The sequence below is a fragment of the Cornus florida genome, unplaced genomic scaffold (genome assembly GCF_030987335.1).
Source record: "Cornus florida cultivar Cherokee Brave unplaced genomic scaffold, ASM3098733v1 CherokeeBrave_3.0.0_Hap2_Chr04, whole genome shotgun sequence".
Taxonomy (NCBI): domain Eukaryota; kingdom Viridiplantae; phylum Streptophyta; class Magnoliopsida; order Cornales; family Cornaceae; genus Cornus; species Cornus florida.
The window spans coordinates 7,513,637-7,526,250 of NW_026775574.1; the positions used below are offsets into that span (position 1 = coordinate 7,513,637).

Consider the following 12,614-nt stretch of genomic DNA (forward strand, 5'->3'; position numbering starts at 1 on the left):
TAAGTTGTGATTTTGCTTAACTTGTTTTTTGTAGACTTGTAATGATTAAAACTAACCCAAAATATTTCAGGTACAGAAAAACTTAGTCACTCCTACCATGCTTGCCGATGCCAACCCAAGTTCCCCTTTTGCAACCCTGGACTCCTTATTCAACTCTGTGTTTGACTCCCTAAATCCTGAACCTCCTGTAATCCCAATTGAACCAGCTTCTGAAACTCCTTTAGAGGTGATAGGGAAAAATAAACCTAACCTACCTTGACCAAACGATAGAGACAACTAAGTGTTAACTAGCCGCCAGACCTCTTCGACTTTCGAACGATGATATTTCGTTATCAAGGATAAGATTTCCATTGGATAAGAATGATGACATTTTGTTATCAAGGATAAGATTTCCATTGAATAAGAATGATGATATTCCCTCATCAAGGATAAGGGAAGTGACCGTAAATATGAAGACGACTCAGGAATAAGGTACACACAAAAAAAACTCCTACTAGAACAATTACGATAGAAATTCCTTTTCTAGAAACCCCTACTAACTTGATCGTCGGAGGGTCAATGGCCAGCACCACACCAGTGTTTGACTTAGCCATTTTTGTTTTGTAGGAAACGGTGTCGTACCAGGCTGTGGCGAATTTTAACCCCAATAGGAGGTAACACAAGCTGTTCAGATTTTATCCAACATGGTACAACAAGACTTATCTTTTACCCCTTCATTCAAAAATGAATTGACCGAGACACTCTCTTTCCTAAGTAGCTATCCAAGATTCTCCTTAAGTGATTTAACCTTTTTCAAGAACTTTCAACTTCAAATTCCTACCATGATCACTACATACATTGAATCAAACCAGGTTCTCCAACACTGCGCCATCCAGTACTAAGAGATTTAGAAGATGGCCAAAACATTGAAAATGGGAAAAGAGCTTCACTCAGCTTTGAAGAAAGAAGCTGCCGAGCTAGATACCCGAGAGAAGAAGCTTCAAGCCGAACTTGCTCAGTTGTAGCTAGACAAAACCCAACTTAATGGCAAAGTGATGGAACTGAAAGTTCAAGCCGAAACTACTGCTTCCAAATTCAAAGCGCTGCAGGCTCAATTGCTTAAGTTGGAGCAATCTAAGAAGCAAGCGGAAGCCAAGCTCCAGCAAACCACCACCTCTTGGGCTGATTTCAAAGCCAAATTTGAAGACTTTCACAAGAACTTTACCTAACTTTGAATAATTATTTTTATCTTTTTAATGGTCTGTAATATGGTGTTTTGAACTTCTTTGCAACAATGCTTAAATATGTTACTATTTTATTCTCTGCATAAAACTGAATTACATAACTTGCATAAAACAAAGTAAATATAACCCAAACTATTTTGACTTATTGGAGATTTTATTTTCTTCCATGAGTTCAAAAATAGTTGGTTTATATTTTTTAAGGTACCTTCCATTTATTGGTCTTTCATGCACTTCACCATCCATATCCTTCAATTTATATGCACCTCCATGCAACACCTGGTGAACTATATATGGACCCTCCTAATTAGGTGACCATTTTCTATAAGTTCTATCCGTCTTTCCAGGTGGAAGAATTATTTGCCAAACCATATCACCTTCTGCAAATGACTTGAATTTCACCCTTTTGTTGTAAGCCTTCATTACCTTTGCCTTATAGACCATAAGGTGGTTTAAAGTAAGTTTTTGAACTTCATTTAAATCTTCCAACTTGGCAAGCATAGCTTCATTGTAATCGGCAGGTATAAGATTGTGTTGTAAAGCTACACTTGCCGATTTTACATTTAACTCCATCAGCAACATAGCATCATGGCCAAATGTTAGCCGATAAGGACTTATTCTTGTACTTGTCCTTTTCGAGTTTCTATAAGCCCACAAGGCTTCTGAAAGGGTTTCATGCCAACGTCTCGGCTTGTCCTTTATCATTTTCTCAATGATTAAAATTATAACTTTATTTGACGCTTCTGCTTGTCCATTTCCTTGAGCATAATATGGCGTTGAAGTTAACATTTTGACCTGCATATTGCGGCTGAGTTATAACATTTCCCCTGCTCGGAACACAGATCCATTATCGGCAATAATTGTCTCTGGTAAACCAAATCGGTGAAAGATGTGTCGCTCTAAAAACTGTATCACAGTGTTATGAGTTACTAAGACATATTCCTCTGCTTTTACCCATTTAGTAAAATAATTAATAGGTAAAATAATCCAATGATGACCCTTTGATGTAGGAGGATTAATCTTGCCGATTAAGTCTATCGCCTAACCTCTGAAAGGCCATGGCTTAACTAATAACTGTATCTCTATAGCTGGAACCCATTGTATTGGGCCATGCTTATGACAATCTGTACAACCATTTGCATAAGTCATACAGTCTTTTCTCATTCCAAACCAATAATATCCATATCGGCGTACCAACTATCTCATTTTTATGCCGGCTTGGTGAGCTCCACATATTCCCTCATGTACCTCTGCCATAATCTTTAAACCTTCAAACTTGCTAATGCATTAGCAAACCATCATCAGCCGACCTCTTATAAAGATCTCCATCCATTAGTACATAATCGACTGCATTTCTTTTTATTTTTCGATCGGCTTCTGGAGTTGGATGTTGTAAGAACAAAATATAAGGAATCCGCCAATCATCATCATCTAACTCAGCAACATCAGTGGCAAAAACCTCTTCTATAACTTGATTTCTTGTTTCAACCAATGGAAGAGATCGACGTGTGATTTTCATTATCCTCTCATTCATTCCATTCGGTAGCCTGATTCTTGAAGCAGTTTGTGCTAAATCATTAGTTATTTTATTCATGGCCCTTGGTCTGTATTCCAAAGTCACAATGTGAAATTGGTTGACCAATTGGGTTGCCAATGAATGAAATGGCCTTAATTGCCAATTCAAACATCTAAAGTCTTTTGAAATTTGATTAATCACCAAACTTGAATCCCCCACAATGTGGACATCTTTGACAGCCATTTCCAGTAGAATTTCCAAGCCGATAATCAACGCTTCATACTCGGCTTGATTATTTGAGCACCTGAAATCCAAAAAGAAGAAAAGCGAAATTTGTTTCCTGGATGGGGATATTATGGCTATACCAGCTCCTGAGCCTTCACTGGTACTCGACCCATTGAATATTAAAGTCCAAGGGGTCATAAATATGGCTGCCGAGTCAAGCTTATCAAACACTTGTGATTTGATTTCAAGTGAGGAATGATCAGCAAGAAAATCTGCCAGTGCTCTTCCCTTAATCGTTTTTTGTGGTACATAGGCAAAATTAAACTCCATTCGTGCTAGGGCCCATTTGCCAATCTGACCTGTAATTAGTGGCCTTGATAGCATATACTTTATAAGATCTGTTTGACAAACAATATAAACCAACATAGGCAACATATATACTCTTAATTTTATTGCTGTAAAAGATAAAACCAAATATAATTTCTCAATCGGCGTATATCTACACTCGACTGGGGTTAAAACTTGGCTTAGATAGTATATTACTTGCTCACTTCCTGCTTCATTCTCTTTTGCCAGCATACCTCTGGTAGATTCTTCAGCAGCTGATAAATATAACTTCATCAGCCACTTCTTCCTCGGTGGCATCATGATAGGAAGACTCGACAAATATTTCTTGATATGTTCAAATACCCTCTGATGTGTGTCATCCCATTTGAATTCTTCCATCGGCTTCAACTTAAGTAAAAGGGAAAACACATGTAACTTACCGGCTGTATTGGTAATAAATCATCTGAGATAATTTATTTGACCAGGTAACCTCTGCAATTGTTTCTTGCTTCTAGGCGCACTGGCATCAATAATTGCCTTAACTTTACTCCTATCGATCTTTATGCCCCTTTGGTGTACCAAAAATCCCAAAAAGTTTCATGCCGATACCCCAAAGGCACACTTTATGAGATTCATCTTTAGCTTGTGAAACCTCATTCTCTCAAAAGATGCTTTGAGATGAACTAAGTGTTCCTTTTTTGTTGCCGATTTCACTATTACATCATCAATATATACTTCCATAAACTTGCCAAGCATATCATGAAAAATAGAATTCATAGCTCGTTGATATATAGCACCAGTATTCTTCAACCCAAAAGGCATTACCACCTACTCAAAAGTTCCAATCGATCCTGGACATCTGAAAGCCGTCTTTGGGATATCCTCCTTGGCTATATAAATTTGGTTATAGCCTGAGTGTCCATCCATAAAAGACATGATTTCATGTTTTGCAGCCGCATCAATCAATTGATCGGCTATCGGTATTGGATACTCATCTTTAGGAGTTACCAAGTTTATGTTTCAGAAATCAACACATATTCTTATTTTGCCATTTTTCTTAATAACAGGAACTACATTTAATAGCCATTCAACATACCTTCTGGTTTGAATGAACCCAACATCTAATAATCGTTCGATTTCCACCTTGACTTTATCTACCACCTCTTGAGACATTCGGCGAGGCGACTGTTTATATGGCTTGTAGCTATCCTTAATGGGCAACCGATGTTCCACCAGATCCTTGGATAAACCTGGCATTTCCTCATAATTTCAAGCAAAACAGTCACTATATTCCTTTAACATGCTAATCACCTTGGCTTGTAATTCTGGTTCTAACAGTGCACTGATGTAGGTTGGTCTAGGCTCTACATCAGTACCTAAATTCACCTCCTTTAATGGATTTTGAGTTTTTGCTTTAAGATCATCAAGCTTCGCTGGTGCTAATTCCAAGTTTTCTAGCTGAATAGCATCCAACTTTTCATTATCGATTTGATCAACTTCAGCAACATTAGCCGATGGTCCTGGATCTATTTTTGCTTCCCTTTCTAGCCGTTTTTTGGCTATGTATGCTTGTAACCTAATGTAAGCGGCCCTAAAGGCCTGCTGCTGAGCTGCTTCTTTCTCAAGTTTTGCCTTCATTAATAACCTCTTCCTCAATTATAGCAAGTTGAGGGAATTCTACCTTCGGCCTAGACCTTTCCTGCTGTAACTCGTCGATTTCTTGATCGGTAAGACTTCTTCTCATGGTTGCCAGTATAGGTCTTCCATCTGCTCCCATTCCCACAAATCGAATAGGAACACATTCTTCATCATATAAAACAGCATCTGCCGAGTATACTTTTACCACAACGGCTTATCATCAGCATTCACTATTTTCACCTTATCTCCATCCCAAAAGATCAGCATCTGGTGTAATGATGATGGGATGCACATATTTGGATGAATCCAGTCACGGCCTAATAATAAATTATATGAAGCCGTGGATTCAATAATAAAAAATGCCGCGAAAGACGTTCTTCCTCAAATTTCGACTTCTAAAGGAAAAATCCCTTTAGTGCTAGTAAAACCTCTGTTAAACCCACAAATTGCTACATTAGTGGGAATAACATCTTCCATACTCTTGCCGAGTTTTTTCAACGTATTAGCTGGAATTATATTCAGAACCGAGCCATTGTCTACTAAGACTCAGTTAATAGGTTTTACAGTTCGTACTCTATGTGAATCGGCTCCCTTTTACACCCAAATTTCTGATTGGACTAGCGAACGCCTTTTAAAACTCGGACGCCGATTCTGGGAATGAAATCGGCTGGATATATATTTTTACCGATTCTGCTTTTCTGCCTTCAAATGACTGCTGCTGGAATCATCTTGCTGAGGCTCTTCCCCAGGCTTAATTAGGAAAGTAAGCCTTTCAAGAAATCATTTCTTCTTTGGTTGAACCTCTAGGGCAACAACCATGGTCGATCAAGGCCAATTGAGCCTCTTTTAATTGTCTTTGTAGTTCTGTCATCTTTTCAGGTGTCACATTTGATGAAAGGAACTCAAGTGATATCTTCTCAGCCTCTTGCCGATTTCCTCGTTTGGCTAAGCTTTTCACATTCGTAGATGTGATTGTAGGGAATTGATTGGTATTTACTTTCATGGTCTCTGAAGTTTTCTCCGGGAATTTTAAAGTACCTTCGTCAATAGCTTTCTGCAATACACCTCGTAAAACAGTACAATAATTAATAGCATGGTTCTAAGAGTTATGATACTTACAGCACTCTTTTCTTTTCAGGTCACTTGCCGATGGAATCTTATGCCCCTTAGGCAAAGATATCATTTTATCGGCTATCAAGTGATCAATGATCTGATCTGTTTTTGATAAGTCAAAAGAATAGCTTTTTCCGGTATCGACAGCTCCTTTTCTTACTGCCGATGTTGATGCTGCATTGCATCCCATGGTCGGCTTAGGTTTGACCAACGCCTCACAGATATACGGTTTCTTAATATTGACCTCTGTAATGTCAACTTCTAATTCATCTCCAACTTCTGTTCTCCAACTTCTGTCGAGAACACCTCATAATTAGGGTCCTTGTAATAAGTACCCTTAGAGGAATTTTTCCTTTCTTTCTCTTCTTTAAGTATCTCTTCATACTAAGTGGCCCTGTCTACTAAATCGAAGAGATCTTGAAACTCAACCCCATCAAACCTCTTGCGATGTTCAATGTCTAAACCATTTAATGCCAATTTGATATATTCTGGTTCTGGCAAACTTACTCGGCATTTGAGTTTAGCTTTTCTGAACTTGGCCACAAAAGTTTCAACCGATTCGCTCGGCAACTGAGACAATCGAGATATATCTGCCAGCGTAGCTTCTGTCTCTGTTCAGCAGAATTGAGTATGAAAAGCTTCTTCTATTTCATCCCATGTCTGAATAGAATTGGCTGGTAAATTACTATACCATTCAAATGTCGCCCCAGCAAGAGAGCTAGAGAATAACCTCATCCTCAACCAAGGATTAGGACCTACTTCACCATATTGCATTGTGAACCTCGCAATATGCTGCACCATAGCAAAAATCTCTTCACCACTGTACATAGAAAAATCGCGATACTGATAATTTCTGGGTAGCTCATGGGCATCAACATAATCAGGATAAGGCTTTCTAAATACTGGTCGAGCACGCCTGCGTCCCTATGCTACTTCGCCCTGTATTAACGCTATAATCTGAGCCCTACTGATCCCAGCATTTCGGTCTGGAGCATTATTTGGGTGAAACGGAACAAGTGGGTTAATCCATTCTCGCTGTGGATTTGCATTTACATGTCCCCCGACAGCTGCCGGAGGTACCAATAGATTAGCCCTATCGTGGTTTTGGTTTTCCACCATCTCTTGCTGATCTCTCACCGGAGGAATCGACTGCACATGTGGGTGCTGCACATTTTGATTATGTTGATTATTTATCGGTGGCTGATATACTGGTACAGCAGTTACTACTGGTGGATCTGATAGTATTGGTGGATTATCAATCGGCATGCTAAGATTAGGGTTCGGCATATTATCGATTGTAATGCCGAGAGCTGTGTTTGGCGGTACAATGTCTGTTGACGCTGTTCGAGGCCCCTGAGATATATGTATCAGTGGTACTGACATACGCTGAAATAGGGATTCATTGGCGTGGGATGCCTCAGCTTGATCATGTCGGCTTAGATTAGTTGATATACCGGTTTCAAATTTATGACTCATCTTCTCCAGTTGGGCGTATATAATTTAATTTAACTCCCCAGTCATTGACCTCATCTCATATATTTGGGAGACCAAAATTTGATTTGATTCTCCCATTTGGGACCTTACCTCGCCGATCTGAGCTTGTTGGGCATCCATTTTCTGCATAATTGATTCCAATATCTAACCCAAAGGAATATCGGATGGGATAGAAGAATCGGCATCATCGCCAGCGCCTAGTTGCTGGTTCTCTTCGTCAGTATTGTCACCTATAGCCACACCTTTCAAATTTCTTAGCCTGGGAGGCATATTTACTATAATTTGCTCACTTAATAGGTTTCACCGGGCGTGCCAAAAATGTTGACGCTAAAATCGGCCGGCTAGAGCCGATCTTAAATTGATGTATAACGGGCGTGCCAGAACCAATTGTATGGTTTGATTGTAAATAGTCAACTGTAGTCTCTTTGAAAGATTGACTTTCAGACGATGCGAGGATAAAGAGAACAGTGATACTCCTCTTAGAGTTTTAGAATTGCCTTAGTTAAAAGGACTTTTAATTGAGTAAATTATAGTAAAGTTTAGAGAATAGAAAAAAAGGAGAAACAGATATAGAAAGAAATATAGAAAGAAAGATTGAGAAAGAAAGAGAGAGAAATAGATAGAGCAAGAGATTGAGAGAGATAGATAGAGAGAAAGAAGAAATAACAAGGATGCTATTCTAAGAAAGGCTTGAGAAAGCAAACAAATAAATTAAAGGATTCTAAGGGTGCTGAACTTCTAGTACATCATGCCTCCTTGTTTATTTATAGACAATACGTAAACCAACCTCCTAAATACAAGCATTGTAATTGTATTGTAACTCTATAATATAACTGAAAAATGAATTCAAACTAAATATTCCTAGATAAACACTAATTCAAAAATCAAGTAAACCCATAAATCTTATCCAGCATAAAGTTCAAAAATAGTTCAAAAATATTCCACCCGATCGGTAACACCCTTGGGTGTAGCTTTATTCTTGTGTAAAATCTGTCGCATCATTGCTTCTTCTCCTAAAGTCCACTTTCATGTTCTTGGTCCACTTAAACCATAGGCAAAGCCCAACCTTTTCTTGTAGCCCAATCGCTTGCCATGTCACTGTATCTTAAGCCCAATTATATCTTAAGCCCAACTACCAAAATGGGTGTCAACAAAATGTCTACAATATTTGATTTTTGTACTGATAAAGTAGAAACACTAATGTGCTTTGCTTTAAAACTGAGGTGCATTTATAAAAAAAATAAAATTCAAATATGATATTTCTTTTTTTAATTAACTCGCATTGAGTCTAAAAAGTCAGGTTGAAAATTTGATATGTAAGCTTGAATCAACCAAGTTTGAGATTTTAATTTAATTTGCTTACTTAAAATCATATTCAAACTTAGGATTGATTGTGTGTTTAAAGAAATCATTTACAAGTATTTAAAGTTGTTTGATTTTGTCTTGTTTAACATATATGTCAAAAAGTATTGTTTGACACCTTCCCTTAGAATGCACAAATAGATAGGTTTCAAATAGGGGTGAGCAAATAATTCGTCAATCCGGTCCGAACCAATCTGATCCGTGTGGTTCGGTTCGGTTTTCAGATCTTATGGTTCGGTGATGGTTTGAAAAATCTGCAATCCGGTGTTCGCGGTTCGGTTAACGAATTGGAGGCTGAAAAATCCGATCCGAACCGTTAACCAATCCGAACCGAACCGTTGCCAATCCGAACCGTTAGACGAACCGAACCGAACCATTACTAAATAATATATTAATATATATATATATACAATATAATGATATATCGTATTTTTTTTCTTTATTCATTATTTTTTAATGTTAACCTAACCCTAACTCAGCCTCGTCTCTTTATTACAACATTACTCCAATCTCATTTCAGTTGCGCTTCCCTCACAGCCTCTTCTATTCACCCTCTTCACCTCTCCCAATCTCTCGCCTCTGTGAGTCTGTGACACTCTTCGCCCCTCCTAATCTCTCGTCTCTCAATCCAACACCTCTCAACCATCGTTCACCAGATTCGAAGCAACGGCGACCTCTGTGTATCGAAGCAACGATGACCTCTTTGACTGGATCTACCTCTTTTCCGGTGAGTTCACAAGATTTTTAAATGGATCTTTGTGATACCCCCTAATTTCGAAACACGGGTTGATCAAATCCGCGCACAAAATCAGGGGAATATCAAAACAATTAAAGTATTTAAACAAGCACAGAATACTAAGATGAATAATAAAGACTAAATAAACCGCTAAAGGAAAATCTATTATAAAAAAAATCATTAATAATTCTCTAAAAGTTACAACTCGGGAATCCCATAAATCAAGAACCCCAGAAACATAATCCAATAAAATCAACACACTAACAATTCAATCAATAATTAAGCACACACACAACAATCATCATATCAATAATTCACGAAATATAAATAAAATAAAACAATTAATCTAAGCACTTAATAAAACAAATCAATTAAAAAATTAAATAAACGTAATTAATTCAAATTAAATCAAATAAATCATTTAAAATAAAATAAAAGTAATTAATTTCAATTAATAAATCCTTTAAAATATCGGGGTATTACATTCTTCCCCCTAACAAAAGGAATTCCGTCCTCGGAATTCACGAATCCATGAAATGAAAAGTTTGATTATTTAATTTCAAATTTCATTATTCCTTTTATCCTTGTGGAAATTAACCCATCCACACATATTCATAATTAGAAGACACATCTCGTAATTAGCTAATTCCATATTTATATAATTGATAAATATAAGTACACACTAGAGACTCTTACTGGACTAAAGTAGTTTCAACCGGATAGTGGGTATCTCATGTAAAACGCACACAAAGGTGGTCACGAGTCCTCCGTCTACTAGGGCCCACACATCCTTAAATCCAGCTACCCATCTCAATCGGCAATTTACGCCTCCATCCTATCCACTAATCCTGAGACTCAAGCTCATATAGTGGCATATATCTATACATGTATAAAATCCATTCTATCCTACCATATTATTTCAATGGCATGCCATCCAACTATTCCGTTGACCTTTCACGAATAAGTAGGACTTAACTCTATGGTTAATCCGTTCCCTTATAAATATATAGGTAAGACTTAACTTCTTTGGTTAATCCGTCCCTAGAATGCCACCGTCCTATACCGGTGCATTAAACCATACAATCCATAAATAAATAGGTAAGACTTAACTTTTTCGTTAATCCGTCCATAAAATACCTCCATATTATGTTAATGGTGCATAAATCTATAAAACCCACAATTCATGCAACATATATAATTATACATTAAATAAACCAGAAGTAAGCATAATATAAATCCGATAAATACATGATTATATTATATGCCAATACATGATTAAAATCATATAAATATAAATTGAAATTGCTTGAATAATATTAAGCAACTAAATCCTTCATTCACAACATGTAAGTTAATTAAAATTCCATATTTTTCAAGTCCTTAGCATATTAATGTATATTATGCATTCTGAGATTTTAACCAGTCTATTTCAACCATTTAAATCACCTAATTTGATCTAAATAACCTTGGAACACCCCAATCCTCAAAACAGAACTTAAAAACCAATTCTACAACTACATTCATCCTCCCTAAATAATATTAAGTGTAAAAGTAATAATTTCCTACAATTCAGTTATCTATCTTAATCTCACACCTATGTTTACTGTGTGAACGTAAACTATCGACCTTCGTAATCTATGTTATTCAATCAGTTTCCACAATAACAATTGTCTCCCCATATACTGATTTAGTATACGACCCTAGCACCTATGCTCTTGCCTCCTCAAATACCTCCCAAATCGGTGTCTTACCATTTGCTGATAAGATAAGACGATTTAATGTTAGGACGTACTAACGGATCGAATATAGAATATAATGAATCATAAACTTAAGCTCTAAGTAAAAGAGTACCGAACGCGGAAGTCACACAACGAAAAGACACCCAAGGGACACTTGAACCTGGAGTGCTTTGATACCAACTGTGATACTCCCTAATTTCGAAACACGGGTTGATCAAATCCGCGCACAAAATCAGGGGAATATCAAAACAATTAAAGTATTTAAACAAGCACAGAATACTAAGATGAATAATAAAAAATAAATAAACCGTTAAAGGAATTTGTCGGCCTTCTCCTTTTCTCTCTCTCTTATTTTTCTAACGTGTAAACTTTTAACCCTAAAATCTTATACGTATATTCATATACATTAGAAATCCAAATCCTACTCCTATTAGGACTACCAATAAAAGAATAAAAATAATAATTATCTTAAATAATATATATACACATATATTATATAATATATGTATATGTATATTTCCCTCCACGCTAATCCTTAACTAATTACATCATATACACACACACACATATATATATATCTATATCTATATATATATATATATATAATTATGCACAGATAATTATTTAAATATCTTTATAACCATGGACCCTTATTAATTAAGCCAACAAGGTTTCATCCAAGCCCAAGACCATATCCTTTGGTCCAACCTTCCTTAAGCCCAATCCAATTAATTTAAATAAATAAAATAATTAAATAAATACTTAAATTAAAATAACTAATTAAATAAATAACATAAACAAACAAGAATTCACAACTAAGTCATACCATACCAATAATTCACGAAATATAAATAAAATAAAAAAATTAATCTAAGCACTCAATAAAACAAATCAATTAAAAAATTAAAATAAACGCAATTAATTCAAATTAAATCAAATAAATCATTTAAAATAAAATAAAAGTAATTAATTTCAATTAATAAATCCTTTAAAATATCGAGGTATTACAATCTTCTTATTCTCCTCTTCTCTGAACATTTTTTACATGGATCTACTTATTCTGCTCTTCTCTGAACATTTTTTACATGGATCTACTTAATTTTATGACTTTATCTGCATATTTTAATTTTTTACGTCGATCTATTTAATTTTATGATTTTATCTACATATTTTAATTTTTGTATTGTATAGAAGTTCCTATAAGTTACCAAATATTATACTTAATTTTTTGTAATCATTATATA

General features: G+C 36.1%; 1 protein-coding gene across 1 annotated transcript; it reads right to left on the reverse strand.

Moving 5' to 3' along the window:
• Nucleotides 1–1,523: 1,523 nt before the first annotated feature.
• Nucleotides 1,524–2,021, reverse strand: LOC132304683 (uncharacterized). The gene has a single exon (XM_059802417.1). The coding sequence runs from the start codon at nt 2,019–2,021 to the stop codon at nt 1,524–1,526; it is 498 nt and encodes a 165-aa protein (XP_059658400.1).
• Between the last annotated feature and the right edge of the window lie 10,593 nt (nt 2,022–12,614).